The 20,357-nt window shown below is 42.3% G+C and overlaps 2 protein-coding genes across 2 annotated transcripts; one reads left to right on the forward strand and one right to left on the reverse strand.

The window, feature by feature from the left end:
• Positions 1-753: 753 nt before the first annotated feature.
• LOC111601888 (N-alpha-acetyltransferase 30A) lies at positions 754-2,986 on the reverse strand. Its single transcript, XM_023318730.2, has 5 exons — positions 2,918-2,986; positions 2,302-2,540; positions 1,458-2,209; positions 1,154-1,399; positions 754-1,092 (listed from the first exon to the last, which is right to left on the reverse strand). Exons 3-5 carry the CDS (start codon positions 2,190-2,192, stop codon positions 928-930), a joined length of 1,146 nt encoding a protein of 381 aa, XP_023174498.2. The 5' UTR covers positions 2,193-2,209; positions 2,302-2,540; positions 2,918-2,986; the 3' UTR covers positions 754-927.
• Positions 2,987-8,477: 5,491 nt separating this feature from the next.
• Positions 8,478-19,216, forward strand: LOC111601945 (mucin-19). The gene is made up of 3 exons (XM_023318801.2): positions 8,478-8,678; positions 14,846-15,093; positions 15,156-19,216. The coding sequence occupies exons 2-3, from the start codon at positions 14,855-14,857 to the stop codon at positions 18,988-18,990; spliced, it is 4,074 nt and encodes a 1,357-aa protein (XP_023174569.2). The 5' UTR covers positions 8,478-8,678; positions 14,846-14,854; the 3' UTR covers positions 18,991-19,216.
• The last annotated feature ends 1,141 nt before the right edge of the window (positions 19,217-20,357 follow it).

Consider the following 20,357-nt stretch of genomic DNA (forward strand, 5'->3'; position numbering starts at 1 on the left):
ATACATATATATGTATATTTGTTTGTTTGTATGTATACAAGTACGAGTGAAAGTATGTATGTGTGCATAACAAGACACAATATATATAAATATTTATATCTGTTGTCAATGTATAATTATGTAAATGTTTACGATATCTTACGTGTCTGTGTGTGTCTGTGTTTTCAGTTTAAATGTTTATTTGATATACATTTGTATTTGCTGTAAGTGTTTGTTGCTGTTCTTCTTTTATAACATATTATATTCCTAAATAAATATGAATATTTTGGTTATTAGTTGATGTGTTTTATGTTTTTTTTTCTTTTCTTTTCATTTCATTACTTCCTTCTTTGTATTACTCGGCTTTGTTTATACGTTTTTAATTGTAATATCGTTTGTGTCTAATATACAAATATAATGCAACCGGTTATTGCTTCTGATTTTGTTTGCTTTTTTATGTACTCGTAATTAGGTAATTATGTAAGTATGTAAAGCACGTATCGCATGTGTATGTAACGATTTTTATTTCCATGTATTTATTTTTTTGTTGTTACGGCTGTTGCATTAGTTACTGTTTGTTGTTTGCAATATGCTTAAGTTATTTAAAATAATTTACATACATTAATTAAAGAAAATTAAAATTGTAAATCCTAGTTAATAGGTACAAAATATTGTTTGTCATGCGCCACTGTGAGAGAATATTAAACGACAAACAAACGCCTAATAATATTCATATATATATATATATATATATATATATATATATACATATATATGTCTGTTAAAAAAAAAACAAACAAGAGTCCTGTTCGTGTGGACAATATGGAAGCCAGCCCAAGGAAATATTGGGTGTTAACTATATAGTCGAAACAAGGCATCCTAATTAGAGCTCTCGCTTGGCGGCCATTAGACAATAATTTCAACGACATCACTTAACGATGCGGCGGCTCATCTAAACCAGAGCTTCAAGCGAAGCGCATCCACGCCGTTCAAATAATAACGAAAAAGTCGTTTATCACGCACAAAGCCCAAGTTCTCATACAGACGCAGCGCTGGTTCGTTACGCATCTCCGTTTCTAGCACCACTTCATCGGCATTGTCCGCTAGCATAGCCTAACATAGAACGAATCGAATACAGTTTACTGCTCAGTAAAGCTATCGGAAAACTTCTTACCTCAATGGCTTTGGTCACAAGCGTGGTGCCAATTTTGAGCTTGCGATACTCCTTGCGCACCGCCAACATCGCAATGTAGCCGCGTCTCACATTCATATGCATGTCCAGCTTGCATACGATGGCGCCCACATATTGATTATCGTGCGCAGCGAGGAAGCATAGTTTTGGCCAATTGTAGATGAAGTAGCGGTACGTGTATATCGAATATGGCTCGGACAGCTCTGCCTGTATCAGACGCATTATGTCCTGCAAAAGAATGATGGTGTCAGGATCCGTACAATATGGATTAACTAGCATCACTTACATGCATTTGATGCTCGGCTTCGTATTCCTTATAAACTATCTCATCGGCTGAAATGGCAGGTTCGAGCTGGAGCTGGAGCTGTGGTTGTTCTTCTTGTTCTTGGGGCTGTGCCACAGTTGCGCCTACTCCGGCAGCTGCCGATGTCGAGGGCGCTTCATCCTGGATGCTGTCCGTTGCGGTGATCTTTGCTGTGGTTTTTGTTGTGTGTGTGTTGGCAGTGCTTGTATTACTAGTGGCTACCGCGGCTGCTAATGATGTGTCGTGCTCTCCGCTTTCCGAGTCCTCTATTGATACCTGGGCCTTGTTGTTGTTTTTCGCTTTACTACTGCTGCTATTGTTGTTTTTTCTGTTGCGGCTGCTAGAGTTGATGTTACTCACATCGTTGTTATTGTTGCTGCTGTTGTTGTTATTGTTTATGTGATTGTTGTTATTAATGGCAGCGCTCTTATTGACATGCCCATTGACAGTGGCTCCTATTGAGGCCGCTGTTACCTTTGATCCCTCGATCACATGGCCATTACACAGCTGCACCTGCTCCATGAGACTATTGATTACGGACATTTCATTATTAGCCTCAGACTCAACGTGCCCATTGGACTGATGTACAACAGCCTTGACAGTTACTGGTCCTTGTGCTGGCTTTGCCTCCGATTTTTGTGGCTGCTGTGTTTTCTTTTTATTTCGATACTTTTTCTTGGAGGCCGCAGTTGTCGCTGCTGTCGCCGTGTCCGCCATGGCCACCCGAGTTGCCGCTGTTGGACGAAAGCAATATTTTAATTCTAAGCAGGAGGACACAGCTGAGTGCACTGGTTGGAAAGGGGTATAAGGAGTTTTGTATGCTCACCTGCTCCTACTACTGGTGCTGTAACTTTCCAGCTATTGATAGGCTATGTCACTGTCGCTGGCGAGGAGTCAACGCACTCTAGACGGATTTGCCTTTATTTTTGGTTATATTTTCACAGTTGCAAGTTTTTCATTCACACACCCGCACACACACACACACACAAGCATACAAATTCAAGAGCGATGAGCGTTATTATCGTGACTTTGGCCAATCACTGGTATCTGAACGGGTCGCAGTTCCTGAAACATAATGTAACTGCATAAAATCAATAGGACTTTTATATGTTTTAACTTTATACACTGAGTTTAAATGATTAATATAAAGAAAATTAATATGCATTTATTTTAATATTTGAATTGGATAACTATATATTGATTAAATGTTTCATAGTACATGTCCGCATTGAAATAGGCACTTAGTCATTTCCAGTAGTCACTGAAAGTCGAATATCGACCCATTCACCATCTCTAACACACATACACTCGGCACTGTTTGTAGCACTTTGTTCCTGTTCCGCTTATGATGCATAATTTTGTTTAGTTCTTATGTACGTGCTTTAACAAAATATGAAAATTGTACTTTACATGGCGACTTATATATATCAGTTAATACTCACCTCTATTGCTTTGCCTGTTATTTCTATTCTATTTGGTTATGAATAAATACACTGACATGCACACGACCACATGTAACTCACCGAACAGCTGAGCACACACATAAGGTTGTGCTAGCTATCGATTGCCACCGATAGATTTTCGTTTCGATAGTATTCTTGTTAGCAAATTAAATCGAAATTTCAAGCTTAAATGTTGGCGCCTTTCTATTTCTTTCATGTATAAATGTATTCTAAAAAATTATTAGATGCAAAGGTTAAAGGTTCTTCATAAAGCATCACGATATGTTAAAATTTGTTGGTAAATTAAACTTTTTTCAGCGGTAAATAAAATGATATATTTTTATACGTATTCATTTGTTTTATTTTTCCTTAAAATTGAGTTGAGTTTCTGATTTTTTTATATTAAAATTTAGGTGCTAAAACAACAAAATATTTAAAATCTCTCATGAATAACACCGAAGTCGAGACCAAAATAAAAAGCAATAAATATAACCTTCGCCTACATTTCAGCCAAAAGCCAGAGATCAAACAAAACATAAATAAAATAAAGGGGATCGAAATATACCAAGATTAATGTCCACACATAAAACTGTAACTAAATCTTAATTTGATATCTGTCGCTGCGGCTCTTAAAAGTCGTTCATGCAAAGTGAATGCTTCGCTCTGTCTTCTTCCTGTTCGATTAGTGGGTGCTGGACTTCGGACAATCGTATGAGTCAAGCGTTGCTTGCAGCCAGCGTTTCCAAGTGTTTTCAAGTGGGCTTTTTTATACCGATGTCGGATCCGGAGCGGGCTTGTCTTATGTAAGCAACGCACAGATTGCTGCGTCTGGAAAGATTTTAATTTCAATTCGATTTTAGCTGAGCTGCGCTTAGCCAAACTTGTGGAAAACAACAAATATGAAAACGGGATAAATATAATAAGTAATATTCGCTGAAGACTGAATACACTAATCAAATATATATTCGAGATATGCGAATGCTTCTAGCTACAACATTTCAATAATATTATATTTAAAATTAATAATTTTTTGCAATCTATTGAAAATCTTGTTTCTTACAAAGCGCTCAATATATTCGTAAAGCCCATTTGACTAAATGGTTACAAAAGTACTCGACACTCACCGCAGGCCTTTCACTTGGACAACTCGAAAGCTAGACAAATCCAAGCAAACCGAACCAAGCCAAATTCAACAAGCAAATATACTGGACAAGTGGATGAAGATGACACAAACGAGTCGGGCAGGCAGACAGACCAAGATGCTGAGTGGCGCGACGGCTTTTAACTGCACTCAATTGCACGCACACAAAATTAAGCAGACAATTTTTTAGACGACCTATGTTAATTGGCATCGTCTGTGACTTTGTCATTTGAGGCATGAGTTGTGTACCTGTCGGTCCACTGATTGATTGGGCGCTGTTTATTTGGCCCTGTGCATGAGCTAAAAAGATCGCGTCGTAAAGTGCGCGGCATCAATTCGACGCCCGCTAACAAAAGACTTAGGCAACGAACTTGGCATTGCTCGTCGCCTGTCACTGTTCGCTTCTCGCTCGTTGTTGTTTCAACTTGGTTTTGTTATGAATACTTATCGCAGGAATTGGAGCACAATGCACGCAATGCGTTAACATTAAGCCAACTGATGCAATGCCTCTCCAAATTATGCCAAATTGTGTCATCAGCTCGAAACACATGAGGCACCGAGCACCGATGGCATTAGAGTAGATTAGAAGCGTAGCGTGAGACCATAATATTATCAGACGATTGGATAATATTGATGAGAAATTTGCATACACCAATACATAATCGTAGCAGCGTCTCTCTGTTTGTTGTTTCACTTTTGAAAAGGCCAAAAATTAGCAAAGTAAACAAGCAAAGTCAAATAAAAGGCATGCGGAGAAAGTGAATGGCCGAGCAAAGTAAAAGCAAGAAAACAAAAACAATATCAGCGACAACAACAACAGCAAAAACAAAAACAACAAGAGGCAAACAACCATTGAGCATGAGTGACAAGCCAACACCCGTCTCTTATCAAAGATGCAAATCTCCGTGCAGCGATTACGCAGACTCCGTCGCACTTCAGCTACACACTCCAACTAGACCTGGGCCAGGTTTTTGTTTCAGATCGTAAAGCAATTTAAGTTTTTTGTTTTTTTTGAGCAGCAACAACAGCAATAGCATCAACATTGGGTCTGTCATGTCGCCGTTTTGTGTGGTGTCATTTTGCCGGCCCCTGTTGCAACTCATGTGCATGGGGCAAAGCCAGCTCACAGACCCTCGGAAAATCCAAGCCACAGCCGGAGCATAGTGCACACGCATGCAGCATAAGACAACATTTAACTTCGGCATCACTCAAGCAATTTTTTTTGTATATACCCTGGAACTATTAAATGTGTATAACGAAGTTTTGCAAATACATGAAATTATTATGCAGATGACTCTACGCTGAAAATATATATGTATGTAACCAGCTGGCAAATCTTTGATCAGCCCCAAATAGTTGTGGCAGCTAGACTTGGTCCGAACGAGTAACATTATTACTAGAAGTACATAGCTAGAAGAACGAGTGGAAGAACGATCATGAGAGAGATAGTAAGAAAAGAAGAGGGAGGCGGAGAATGAGAATGATAATGAGAGAGTGAGAAATAGAGAGAGAGTAAAAGAGAAAAAAGTGTTTAGCTAAGAGTGAGAGAGGGAGGGATGAAACAATCACGAGCTACTCTTACTTTCTTTTTCAAATGCTCTGACTCTCACCCTCGCTCTCTCTCTTTGTTCTTCTTTTTGGGTATATAAGCAACACTCCCTCTCTTTCTCTCACTCACTTTCTCACTCTCTCTTTCTCACATTCTCTATCTATACATCTGTCTCTTTCACTCTCTCTCTCTTTCTCTCTATCTGTATTTTCTTTATATAATGTCTCTTTCACTCACATCCTGCTTCTCACACTCACTCTCTTTCCCTCTTATACTATCTCTATTTCTCCCTCTCTTGAACTCTCAAGTATCACCGCCTTTTTTGTGATTTTCATAAATATAAAATATATCATCATCTAAAAAACTTGAATACTTTATGTATCAAGCACCGCCTGAACACAATTCAGTCTACATAATTTGCAAAAATTGCGCATGAAAACTATTCAGAAACAAGTCTATGGTATCTGCTAGTTGAACAATGCTCGTACGCATATTGAGTTTTCTTCTTCTTGTAGAGTAAATTGCCGCGTCAGCGACAAATTGTGTCAAATGTTGTCACCAAAAGGTAACAAAGGGCAGACACGGTTCGGGCTTAAACGAAGCGACTGGTAAACATCTTTAAATTTTTTATAATTTTTATTGTACACCAGTAAATGCCAAGCGAAAATGGTAATGTTACAAATATATTTGTGTGTTGTTTTTTGTTTGTTGCTAAAATTGCTTTTAATTATTTCGAGCAAAAACGTGTCAGGCAACGACTGCGTCTGCAGCCGAGGAGAGACGAGTCGCCGACTATTGGGCAAGGGCAGGCAGCGTAGCGTTATGCAAAACTAGAAGAGCGCCAAAGTGGAGCAGAAAACGAAAAAAAAACACACATACAAAACATAAAATGCTTTTAGACAAACGTTTAGATGTGTTTTAAACAAATATTGGCACAAAATAAACAAATTACAACCGTTTTTATGTGTTTCTATGGGTCTTAAATCACAATTTGAACCTGGGGTACATCGCACAAAACATAGCCTGGGAACACTTTAGCAGCAGTTGAGCAATATTTAGCAGCTTTACAAATATTTCACAGTTTTCAAATATTTTTGGAAATTATAATAAATATAATAATTATATTTTACTGTCTGGAATGTTGAGTACTTTTTTGATTTTTTAAATTTAAATACATAAATAAATATCTTGAAACGGTAAAGACGCTTTTCAACGACAATTTATTCTTATTGAAGTCAAGTTATATATTTAATACAAAATGAGTTAAGCTAAAATAAAATATAAAAATTAATAATGAAAAAGAAAAATAAAAATATTTATTCATGTATATTTATTTATATTCTTAAAAGACAATTGGGATAAAAAAAATTATATGAAGAAAAGTTAATAAAAATGAAAAGTAATATATAATAAAAAAAAATAAATAATATATAAAATATATATATTTATTTATTATCTTTTATAAAAAATAATTCAAAATAAATAAAATGTACATATTAGTAAGTACAATAAATTTTAATAGAAAACAATAAAAACAAAAATTAATTAATAATAAATAAAAAAAGAAAATAATATGATTTCATAATTATTATATTTTAGTCAACTAATGTGGACATTCGTTTATATGAATTATCAAATAAAGAAAATTTTTTCATTTGTTAAAAATTTTATTAATTAAAAATAAATTAAATAATTTTCTATTGAAATCAAGTTATGTGATCTATAAAAACATTTTTTTTTAATTTTTCTAAAAAAAAATATTAGTAAATAAAAAAGATAAAATTAGTATAAATGTATATTATTTTTGAAGTCAGTTAAGCTAAGTTTGTATTGTATATATATGCTCAAAGCAGAAAATAAAATAGTTTTTTTCCTAGTTTATCCCAGCGTGGTCACAAATCGAAAAACAATGCACGAATTGATCCAGTTTCAGCAATGGGCGGAGTGCATCGTAAACCTACGCAGTGCAATGCGAACAGCATATATATATATGCACATACATACCTACACATATATATATATATATATAAATATATTTATATATATCCACTCAATATGCATATATATTCATTATGCAATAATGGCACGGCCAAAGACAAATCTGAAGCCGAAGCAAAGCAAAGCAAAGCCGAGCAAAGCACAGCAAGGCGAAGCAAAGCAAAGCATAATACAATATAATCGTAATCAACTTCCAAATCAATTTGAGCCAGCGACTGGCCTCAAGTGGAACTCTATAGGCTTGAAATGGAGCAGAAAGCGGCAGGCAGTGCGTGGCTGTATGCAGAGATGCGTTTGGCCAAAGTGAAATGGCAAGAGATGCAGATGCAGATGCAGTTGCAGTTAGAGTTGAAGTGGAAGTGGAAACCTGTATGCTAGAATGCCAAACATCGCTCTCTGACTCCTAGATCTGGCACGTTTATGTTATGCACAGGTGTTTTTGGTCAAGGTGAGCGAGCTGAGCAGAATATCAAACAGCAATCAACGAGCAGCAGCAGCAGCTACATTGAAATCCAAAATCCAAGATTCCATGCCCAGCATTAGTTGCAGCTTCTATAGCAGCCCATTTAACGCTCTCTTTTGGGCACGCAATTCACCTGAGCCCCAGACACTGAGATACTTACATGACGCCGACGTTGTCGTCGGCAGCAGCAGCAGCGCTAGCGACATAAACATCAACAGCAGCGTTGTCAGCGTCAGTCCAACCCGTTCAGTATAATTCGAACGCTCATTGAAAATGGTCTTCAGGCCGCGCATGCGCCAAGCTAAAAGCACCACGTTCCCCTGCAAATCGTAGTCGAAGTCGAAGTCGGTTTCGGAGTTGAAGTCGCGTGCTCAACATACTCTATATATACATTTATATATACAACATTTCATAGTTGAATTTGTATTTTTGTTGCTGTTATTTTTAGTTTGCTTGTGTTTGTGCTTGTGCAACGAAAGTTTAACGCCTGAAAAATACAACAAAAAAATAAATCTAAATAAAACCAAATACGAAAACAAAGTTGTGAAAAATATATATATATATATATTTGAAGACGTGCCAAAGGCGAGGCGCCAAAAGTTTTGAAAATGTAATTGAAAAAATTGATCTTGTGTTGTTCACAGCCAATGGAAAGTAAAGACGTTTTGATAAGTAAAATGAAATGATGAGTGAGAAAAATGCTAGCGAATGACCTTGACACGACACGAGGTGGCAGGGTCGTGCGATGGAAATGGGGACGAGGGGCGGCTTGCAGTATGCAAATTCGCCTAGCGATTGTCTCTGCTCGTTCGATACATGTTTCACTGTTTGTCTGCTAACTTGTTGAACAAAAAAGAAAACAACTAAGGAGGGATGGGCGTGGCAGCTAACTAATGTTTAATCGTTTCTGCTAGCAATCAAACAATCAGCATCAGTGACGTTTGACGTTTGACCATGATTTAAGAGTTAATGTAGCCGCAGCTAGATCAAAGCTCTGATAAAATCCCCTTCACGATCGTCAGCTATTTATGTTACAAATGTAAAGTCTGCTCAGATAAGGTAGATGCTTAAGGTATAGTACAAATAAGATATCGAGATTCATGAACAGAAAGAAGTCAAATTCACAGAAAGATTGATAATGGCTTGCCTTGGCGTGGCTTCGGGCTTGAGCTTAGTTTCTAGGTTGATTCAGACATCAATAATTGGCTTGGAAGGAACTTATTAATGTGCTGAGTTCAAGCCTGAACAAGACTAAAAAAATGTCAGAATTATATGTAAAAAAAGCTTTCTTTAGTTAGATTCGAGAGTTTGTTACATAAAGAGCATTTCCTGTTAGCTGAAACTTAAATAATATGATTGATAGTGAGCTTTGGTTCGTTGGCAAAAATTAGTTTAAAATTTCAAGTTCAATGTGGCCTTAGCCTAAGAAATCAGCAGACAACCGCTAAGGCCGGGTCTAACCCATTCGCATTTCAAGTTGAGTCAGGTTTTAGCTTAAGAAATAATCAGAGTTAGCCGATGAAGCCGGCTCTAACCTACTTACTCTATCAAATTCCTGCATATATTAAATCTTCATATAATGAAACAAAATTCAATTAAAGAAAACTGAATTTATTTTTAAGTCAACAAGCAATTGTTTATGAAGTCTAATGAATGACAACGACAACATCAAAATATATACTATAAAAGACAACAAACAATTAGCACTGCTGACAGTGTAATAATTTTTTACAAGGCAACGAAATGTCAACGCAACATTTGAAAAACCCTTTTGTCATAACTTTTGACAGCATAATTAAAGTAAAAATATTAACAAAATAAACGACATTAACAACAATTTTAATAAGCAAAAGAAAGCATTTAAGAGCTAAGAGTGCTTCATATTTGTTTCTGTTTCTGTTGTTTTTGTTTCTTTTTTTTTTTTCTTGTTTTTTTTTTTTTGGTGGCACAGGTGAAAGTGTTGAAGAAAAAAAGGGAAACAGCAATAAACTGGCAAAACATTCATATAAGAAATCAATAATAAAATAAAATAAGGTACCAAAATCCAATTGACTGGGTAAAAGTTGGCCAAAGCAAAAAAATAAAAATATATAAGCTAAGCTAAAAATACAGAAGCTGAAAGCGTTAATGAAACTAGGCAAATAGTTAGAGCTGATTATATGGACTACTCGGACACAATATGCATTGGATTTGGCCAAAGCCGGCTTGGTTTTCCTTTGGCTTTTGGCTCGGCCAAAAGTAGGCGTTTCTTTTTCCTGGCCGCCCAAAACAACATTCACTCGTCATATGTAGGCAACGCTAGCCACTAGGCGCTTAACTAGAATTTTGCAGCAGTTGCTGCTGCTTCAACTGCAAGCGCAGCCACAGCCGCAGCAGCTTTAACTAATACTTGCAAATTTACCATAAGCCAAAAGCCAGTCCGGCTAGTAGGCTGAAAAGCAACAAAACCCGTGTAAAAACCGCTACTGCTGCAAAAACTCAAGCCAAAAGCTGAAAGCAACAAATTCATTTGTAACAAGTTGCAGTAAAAGTGGTGCGTATATGTTGTCCCGTCTCTTTTTAGCTGGCTGCCATCCCATCTCTCGCTCCCTCCCTTCCTCTCGCTCTCTGTCTCTGAGTCACTCCATCTCTGTCTGTTGACTAATGAAGCACATCGGCTTGAAGTTGATGAATTTTACGCGCTTTGTCGCCACTGACTAATTGACTAAAGTGAGAGCAGGCAGCAGTCAGCAGTTAGCAGTTAGCAGTTAGCAGCCCAGCGGCGCTTTCTCAACGCTTTGTACCGGAAATGGTAGCAGACGACCTTACCAGTGCGTTACAAAAGCAACAAAACACCCATCAAAATATATGACAGTAGCAGCCAGTTTGTGTCTTAAGTCTTTTGATTTGATAGATTTATTGATCGACTTTTCATACATTGCAATCGGCTTTGATTGTTTCTCCAACAGCTGCAGCAAGTTCGTGTCTTAATTCTTTTGCTTCAACAAATTTTCCGCAAGGCTCACGACCTAATCTAAGCTCGTTTATGCAGATTACAAGCTAGATTATCAACAGCTTAACAAGCTCCAAGCAATTGCAGCACAAATATCTTGTATGGTGCATGAAATGCTTAGCTTCAGCAGCAACAAGTTTGTGTCTTAAGTCTTTTGTATTTGAGAAATGTATTTAAATTGATATTGTTAGCTGCACTTAAGCATTGTGCTACGATTCGATTATACGTTTTCTCTGACATATCTAAGTTTTGATCTTAATGAAAATCTAGTTATTTGATCTTCAATGGAACTTTCTATATCGAATTTCAATTTATTGAATATAGAGAAAAATCTTTGTAATATACACAAATCAATCTGAGATCTATCTAATTCACATTGGCTCAAGCTTAGGCTACAAGGAAAACCATATTCCAGCGCAAATCTCACAGATACAACAAAAAAAAAACGTATGCTGCGCCATAAATTATGTTGATTTAACGATTCTTTGGAAGAGAGAAAAAAAAACAAACTTTCTTTAAGCCGTCAAGGTGTTGATGACGGGGTGCGGCACATGCATTTGAAGTTTTATGTGTAACCCAGTTAAATTTCACAAGAGTCCAACCGATTGCCATGCAGTGCAGCGTATTAAGTAGACTCTTGAAAAGTCTCTAGAAATAGCTAAATCGCTCTTTTGAAGGTCACTTTAATTACCGACCAAATTACCAGAGTGCTCTTATGCTCTTGATTAACTAAGCTAATGAAGTGGTATTTCTATCTCTTTCGCTCTCTGCTTCACACACTATCCCTGTCTCGCGACTAGAAACAATGAACAATGGCAAAAAAAAAAAAAGTAGACAAAACTAAACAAAGCTGCAAGTCAATTGGTGCTCGAGTTGGCGATTACTTTAAACTACGTTACTGAATGTTATTGTTGTTTTGCTGTGTTGTTGTTGGTAATGAGTGAGGTCAAGTGGGCTATGTCGTCAAGAAAGTTTGCACGCAAAAGTTCAGGGCCAAAGCAATTCATGTCCTAGGCATTGCCAGCTCTAATTGATCTATTATGTATTATATGATTAGCAAATCATTATCTTATTAACGAGTCGGTTGGGTCTTGGGGCAATGGGCTTATAATGGACATATAATAAGTTACGCTCACCCTAGGCTTGGAACATATGGCTATTTGAACTGTGCCACAGAATTTTGAAAAATTTATTGACCTTTCCAGCAGCTCAAAATTCAGTAAGCTTCAGCAAAGAGTTGAATCGAATTCAAGTTTTGCCAGAAAATTTATTTGCATTTGCAACGAGCTTCTGGAATTTGCTCCTTAAACACTTAAGAACAACCTTTTAAAATATGTTTTTTTTTTAGTAGCACATTGGCCAAGTCAAAAGTGCCAGTTAATGCTAATAGTATTTAAAATGTTTGCTGCTCGGCTAATTATTGTTCATTCGTGTCAAAGTTGCTGGACCCTGGCAGCGCGACAATTTCACTTCCGTCTAGTGCGTCGAATGTAATGTGTCAAGTTGAATAACAAAACGGAATGTTAAAGAAAACTGACAATGAAGAGGCAAATGAAATTAATATGTCAAACGATCATAACACGAAACGCTTTAATTTGTGCGTTGAGTCGTGGCACGCCTAGGACTAGGCCATTGTGATGAGAGAAGAGAGACACAGAGAGAGAGAGAGAGAGAGAGGCAATAATAATATAATCCGTATAGAGTTTATAAACTTAATAACAATAACAAACAGCAGAAATTACTTAACAGCAACTTAATTGTTACCACACACACACACACACATGCGCGCGCGCAGTCGACGTTGACGTCTAATGCGCTTCGGTGAAGTCGACTTTGACGTCGGCGTCGCCGGCGGATTGGAAATGCACTCACCAAAGATTGGCTCACTTTTTATGTTGCTGCTGTTGTTGTTATTATTATGTCTGTTGCGGCAATTGTAACAAATTATTTGCGTTTTGATTGTGGCCAATGTAATAAACAAACAAACCACACGCATACACACACACATGAATACAGCTAGACACGCACAGCGACAGCGATTATAAAATTAAAATATATTTTTTTTTCTTTTTTGTATTCACAATTGAAGTTTAATCGAATTTTGCAAAAATAGATATGCAAACAACATAAATTACGTATGCGACGCGTTGTACATGGCAGCAGTTAATTGTTATAGGAAATTGCAAAGACCATGCAAAAAAAAATAGATAAAGAAATCGGGCTAAAGCTATGCAAAAATAGTTGCAATTAAGTTGAGGTAAATATGCATAAAAACATACGTCAAATCATGGAGAGAAACTAGTTTGCTGGCTGCGGTTCGTCAGTCTGGACATCTGTATAAATTTAAACAGAGTTTGTTCACACATTCAAGAGTTAAGGAAAACCCTTTTGAGTCAGTTGGCTTTTAAGATCAAGCATTAATGAAGTTTGCTTTGCGGTTACCCACAGAGTGAACGACAGGCTGTCATTATATCATTATCGCAGGCATTCACACTTATCATTAAATTCCATACGAGCGGTTGCTGGCTGGCTTTGATTCGCATGCATATTAATTGTGTGGACTGGACTGGAAGTCAGCCAAGCGATCATATCGCATTCTCTCCCGATGCAGATCAAATGCCATACAATTTGCGCCAACTGCCAAGTGGATTTCCGCACAAAGCGCCGAGTAAAATGCATGGAAAATTTTGTTGACAAAAGTGACAGCCAGCAAGCAAACAAGACGACAAGTGTACAGATTTATATAGCCGTGAAACGATATTACAAAATCGAAATAATTGAAAGGAAAATGTTTTCAATTATGAATAATGGATTGATGGAGGCGTTGCTATGGCAATTGAAATCTGTCCATGATTTATTATGCAAAATATGATTAAAGAGCTGGCAGTTTGGATGCAAGAGAGACAGCGAGCCAGCGAGACATCTATCATCTTGGCGAATTGTGACGCAAGTCTAATATAGATGACGATCTTGGCCAGCTTTTTTGAGTTGTCTGTGCGGAACTGCTTTTTACGGTCCATTGCTATCTGGCTGGGCAAGTGCTTCGCGTACTCCGGCCTGTCTGTGGCCTATCGAAGCATTTAATTTTCACTTAATTAGCGTAGTTAAATCATAAATTAAATGACTGCCGTAGAAAGCGACGACGAAAAATATTGTCGATCGTCTACGTGAACAGCTGGCGTTGACATGGTTAGTGTCCAGCAGCAAAGCCGTTAGCTAAATGAACTGTTAGATAATCTCGTCAAAATGAATGTAAAGGCAAAAAAAAAGCCTCATGAAATAAAAATTCACTCAACAGGCAGCAGCAGCGACGATTATGGCCTAAGCATTTGGCTCTGCCTGACTAACCCGTCGACGTGCTGCGCATTCTAAATGGACTGCCAGCAACTGCAGCGCATAACAGCTCGACGACTGTGCAACTGGAATTCGTATTGGAGCCCCAAGCTATGACTGCAAATGGAACTCCAACTGCGGCGCAGTCACTTAGAGTCTGTGTGTGCCATTGCGAAACGCTCTGGAATGATGCAGCTAGCCAGTTTTTGTTTCCTTTCAATCAACTGGCTCGCAATGTGGTCGTCGCGTTTCTAGCCAAATGCTCGGCATCGTCTTCCTGCAAACCTAACAGCTTTTCACATTCCTTGCCTTGACTCGTGCATTTCACAACTTAATCCAATCGGACTGAGACTCGGACAACGCTCGAACAAGTTTCTGATCAATTGTTCTCGACTTCGTCTTGCAGTTCAACGTATTAATAATTCTCTTTAATCGAACTCCCTCTCTTGCAGCCCACCAGTATGGGTAAGTCGAGCCGCTTGGGAGGCCAGCATGCACAGTTGCTGATGCTGCTGATGCTGCAGTTGGGCACAATTGCGGTTGGCGCATTGCCAACTATAAAGCAGCAGGGGCAGCTGGGTGGCGTCAATTACGTGCAGCAGCTGGACAAAAGCTTCTTTCAGCCGCGCGAGGTGGAGCAAACCATTGATGAGGTGCAGAAAATATTGGCCAATGATCCAGCGCTGCCCAGGCTAACTCGGTAAGAGATGCTAACGATAAGTCCATTCGTCTTGATGGTCGCTAACCAATTGCTCTTGACAGCGGTGAGATCGAAGAGCTGTACGAGAAGGTCACTCGCGAGGAGTACGAGAAGAGCATCGAGGCGGGCGACATGAGTCGCGCCGACAGCATGCGAGCTCTGATGCTGGTGCTGCCCTACAACACGGACAACAACACAGAGGAGAATCTGCAGGAGCTGTACACGCGTCCGCCGGTCACTCGTGTCATCGACGCTTATACGCCGCCGAATCCCATTAAATTCATAACGCCCGATCCGAATGCAATGCCGCGTAGCACGGTGCCCGGTGGCAATCCGGCTGTGGCTGCCACCACCTACAAGCCCATCTACAGCAGCCTGCAGAAGCAGCTGCTGCCGGCGCCCACGGCTACAACATACCATCCGCCAGCGCCAGCACCCGTCATGTACCAGCTGACGCCGTCTCTGGGCAAGCCCAGCATGGACTTCCAGCCGGTAACGAACGTGGCGCTGGCCTACGACTATGCCAAGGCACAGGCAACAGCTGCGCCGCCTCGTGCCGCAGCCCAGACTGGTCAGCGCTTCAGCTCGCACTATAGCGCCAAGAATGCACAGTTTTTGCGGAAGCCGCTGCGGCCAGCTCAGGGGCAGGCCATTGGGCACAGCAGCACAGTGAAGCCCGTGGCTGACATACTGGAGAGTCTAGGCATTGTGGGTGGCGCTGGAGCTGGCGCACAGAGCTCGCACAAGCGCTACGCCATTGACGATTACTATCCGGCGGAGAGTGCACCGCAGCCCGTTGTCGCTGTGGCGGACTTGCGTGGACTGCAGGGCGCTCGCATACGACCCGATGCCTACTCCAACTTCAAGCCGCTTAACATTGGCGAGGAGCTGCGTGTAAAGCCCGAGGTGGAGGGTTATCTAACGCGCTTTGGCATTGTGAAGAAGTCGCCCAAGGCATTGAAGAAGTCTCAAGCGGCTGCCACGGCCACCGAGGAGCCAACGGGCGCCCACACAGAGCTATCGACGGCAACTGCCAAGGTGCCGCCGCAGAGCAATGCTGAGCTGGCCAAGCTGCTTGAAAATCTGCAGGAACTGGAGCGCTTGCAGACGAAGGGTGCGCGGAAGACACCAAGCTCCACCAGCACCACCAGCACCACTAGCAGCACAACGACAACAACAACTACGACAACTACAGCAGCACCACCCACGTCGGTGCCGACGGCTCAGCTAATCACCCATGGTGCACCACTGCTCATCGAGGCCAAGAAGCCACGTCGCCGCATCGATCCCAACATCGATATCAATTTCGCTAACATGGACAACCAGCAGAAGACAGCCAGCGCAACGGACGAGCTATCCAAGCTGCTGCAGAATCTGCAGGAGCTGGAGAAGCTGAAGATCAACCCAGAGAATGTGCTGAAGACAGCGAGTCCCGGCACTCAGGCGCTTAGCAATCGCTTTAGCGTCAGCGGCACCACCACCGCGCCATCCACAACAACCACGCGCAGCACCACCACCACGCCGGCCAACAACGATGCACGCGAACTGCAGCTCATTCTACGCCAGCTACAGCAGCTGGAACAGTCGAATGCCGTGCGCAAGCCCACAACCACCAGCACCACGGTGCGTCCGAAGCCGGCGCAGAGCTTCGGCTTGGGCTTGGGCTTCGATGCGGCTCAGGCGAACGGATTGGGAGCTGCTGATCTGCTGCAGCTGCAGCGCTTACTCAGCGACGACAGAGAGCTGGAGCGGCTCTACGAGCAAGCGCGCAACAGCAAAAAGGCGGGTAAGATCAGTGCCCCAGCAAAGTCGACGACGACATCGACGACGACAACGACGACGACAACGACTACGCCGCGTCCCACCAAGGCGTCCGCCGCCGTGGATCATGCACAGTTTGAGGCATTGATAACGCGTGTGCAGCAACTGGAGCAGCTGCAGCAGCCAAAGCCGACCACGCCGGGCTTCAGCACACGTAATGTGGCCGCCCATGGATTGGCAGCTAGCCTGAGCCTGCCCAGCAACGACTATGCACAGCTGCAGCAGCTGGCGGGCACACAGCTAGCCTACGAACAGGATCTGGGACAGGTGGAGATCTCGACGGCTGCCTCAACGGGCAAGCAGCGACAGCGACCGCTCAACAGCTTCGAGCGTAGCAACGGCCTGCTGCAGGACGTGCAGCCGCAGGACTATGTGCAGCTGCAGAAGCTGCTCAGCAAGGTGCAAGAGCTGGAGCGTGTGCAGCTGCAGGAGGCGCGCCCAACCACCAGTCATCAGCTGGTCACAGCCGCCTCCGTACGCACCCAGAACGTGAAGAGCTTGAGCGGCGCACAGATTGTCTATGCGCAGCCGGCGGCGATGTCCGATTCCGAGATGAATCCCAAACTGGAGCTGCCAGTGTATAAGCAGCCGGCCACGGCGAACACAACCCCAATGCCAAGTGCAGCACACGACCTCAGCTCTAGCGAGGAGCTGCGTGAATTTGCAATGTCGCAGCCGGCCAATCCGCAAATGAACCACAATCAGGGGCAAAATCAGGACCAGCAGGATTACAAGCAGTTCCAGCAGTTCTTCAGCAGCCTGGAGGACAATGGCGAGCGTCAGAGCTATCAGCATATGCAGCCCATTTATAAGACGGTGACGCCAGCGCCGGCAGCGATTAGCCGACCTCAGCAGCCAGTGGCACAGACGGCAGCACCTGCACCACCAACGACACGACCGACGCCAAAGCAATCCGATTTGGCGGAGCTGCAAAAGTTGCTGTACAATACGCAGCAGCTGCAGAAACTGGGCGTGGCGCTACCCAATGAGCTATCCCAGCAGCTGGAGAGTCAATTCCAACCCAGCAGCAGCAGCACCACCACCACTACGACTAGCAGCACGACATCAACAACCACAACAACGCCTCCACCACCCGCATCTCCATCACCCACGCACGACTCATCCTCGCCAGCGGTATTCTCGCTGACCACCAGTAAGCCAGCATCGCCACGTCCTCCACGACCCAATCCCACCACCGAGAGCAGCGTGGAGCTGCCCGTGTTCAGTGCCACAAAGATTATTGAGGCGGCCATTAAGCGGGCGGCGAATCGCATTGGCGTGTCCACGGAGCAGCCAATGAGTCTGGCTGCGGGCGTCGGCTTTCGGCGACGCAGCGATGACGACATGGACTTGGCCGCAGAGGATGAGCAGGATGGCGTGCTCGATGGCGATTTGATGGCCGAGTTCAGTGAGCTCAACTATCAGCTGGCCAAGCCCGAGCCGCAAGCCGAGGCCCGAGAGCAAGTGGAACTGGGTGACAATCTTGGCGAGCTGCAGCGTCTCATCAGCAACCTGCAGCAGCTGCAGCAGCTCAACGTGAGCCTGGGCCAGACGAGACCAGCTGCGTCGCTGCCAAGTCAAACGCAATCGCAGTTGGATGCCAACTATCTGCAGTCGCTGCCACCGGGCGTCGATAGTTTCAAGCCACGCAGACAGAGCGAGGACAACAGCAGCAGCACCACCTCAACCACTACTAGCACCACCATCACAACTCCAGTTGAGTCGAATGATTCAGTTACAACGCAATCGCCCACACGCATTAGCCTGGATCTAGGTCTAGGGGATGCCGACACCGCCTCGCTATCGGTTGGCGATGGAGATTTAGCCACAAGCAGCACCACTGAGTCGAGCAGCTCGTCGACCACAGAGGAGTCACGCAATGGCTCGCTGGATGATCTGGCCAATTCGTTTGGGCCCGATCCGGTTGCACAGGAGCCGCCACCACCCAAAAAAAAGAATGGCTTTTATTTTCTAGCCGATTGGAATTCGTTCCTTGAAGTCGGCGATGGCGACGATCAGGTGGTGGTGCGTCTCAGTCCCAAAATTGGCGATCCCCGCGACTTTCTGGCCGTCTAGGCTGGCAGGTGCCAATTAGCTGGCCGTGTATATAGTTCTTACCTATACCGTTAACCATAAACATATAAAATCTCTATCGTTATTGTGTGAGCGTTGTATTTATTTTAGTCACTGGTTTTTTTTTGTATCCTCCGCCGCCTAAGGACCTGTATGCGGGTCGTAGTCATAAGTTGGGGCCTAAGCCTAAGTTCTAAGAGTCAATAACAAATGAAAAATAAAAAGAGAAGCGAAGGAATCTAAAATTATTAAATAAGATCAAATATTATATTAAATATTCTAGTTTAATAAAGATGTGAAACTCCAATTGAATCTGTTTAAATACCCTGAACCTGTCGGAAATGGAAGTCCATTCGTCCGTCAGAAGAAGGCGTGACAGACTCTATAAAGTATATACATTCCTAGTCGATCTTGCCACGCCCGTCCGAGAGTCTGTCCGTCTGTCCGTCCGATTGTCCATCCATCCGCCCGACAGTCTGTCCATCCATCCATCCGTCAGAAGAAGGCGTGACAGACTCTATAAAGTATAAATATTCATGATCAGGACAACGACCTTAGTCGATGTAACCACGTCTGCCCATCCGTCCGTCCGTCTGTCCATCCGTCCGTTTGTTTCCTTGCCGTCTGTCTGTATAGCACATACTGGAACTGTGCATATGCATGAGTAGGTCTCGGGGCATTTCCTGGTGGAGCCTAGTTGAGTTTAAATTGAGCACTTGCTTGGGTTACTCCGTCATTCCGCAGATCTTCCAAGTTAGCACCGATTTAACAATCATTGACGTTTAATGCCTTACACCGGAGCTTGACGTCTCTCTCATTCAACTGAAAAACTCGTACAGTTCGCAACAAACAATTTTTACAAAAAAAAAACGTGTAGTTCAATAATTTTAAGAAGTTTTATTTATTTTATTGCCATTGGTTTTGTGGCTTTTATTATTTATATTTTAAAATCTTTGAAATGAAGTGCAGTGAATTGCCCGATGAAGTTCCCAACGCTATTTGCGGCGATAATGTCCTGCTCTTTGTTCGCAGACAGCTAGAGCCAGTGTCGTACAAAAAAGTTATCGCCCACTTTTGTGACGCGCTAGACTCGGAATCGAAGCAGGTGGAGGCAAAGTCACTGCTTAATAGGGTGCTGGTCAAGTCGATCAACTCTGGCGCTATAATGCATTGCAATAATTACTTCTTCGCTGGCAGCCATGCGGAGGACATGGAAGGAGTGATCGATATATGTCAGTCGGAGGACATGTCGCCAGATGCTAGCTCCATTTCGTTAACCAGCTGCGAGAGCATGGCCTCGGCAGATATCGCTCAAAATGATATATTCACCGATGCGAACGATCGAAGTGAGGCTATAGAAGGGGTTACTT

This window comes from Drosophila hydei, unplaced genomic scaffold, assembly GCF_003285905.1.
Source record: "Drosophila hydei strain 15085-1641.00,03,60 unplaced genomic scaffold, DhydRS2 tig00000211-arrow-pilon, whole genome shotgun sequence".
Classification (NCBI taxonomy): domain Eukaryota; kingdom Metazoa; phylum Arthropoda; class Insecta; order Diptera; family Drosophilidae; genus Drosophila; species Drosophila hydei.

Excerpts from the sequence above, each read along its gene's own strand:
- LOC111601945 (XM_023318801.2), top strand. The coding sequence starts at position 14,855 with ATGGGTAAGTCGAGCCGCTTGGGAGGCCAGCATGCACAGTTGCTGATG. Across the intron at positions 15,094-15,155 it reads GCGCTGCCCAGGCTAACTCG|CGGTGAGATCGAAGAGCTGT; the intron begins GTAAGAGATGCT and ends TGCTCTTGACAG.
- LOC111601888 (XM_023318730.2), bottom strand. The coding sequence starts at position 2,192 with ATGGCGGACACGGCGACAGCAGCGACAACTGCGGCCTCCAAGAAAAAG. Across the intron at positions 1,400-1,457 it reads AAGCCGAGCATCAAATGCAT|GACATAATGCGTCTGATACA; the intron begins GTAAGTGATGCT and ends ATTCTTTTGCAG. Across the intron at positions 1,093-1,153 it reads TTGTGACCAAAGCCATTGAG|GCTATGCTAGCGGACAATGC; the intron begins GTAAGAAGTTTT and ends GTTCTATGTTAG.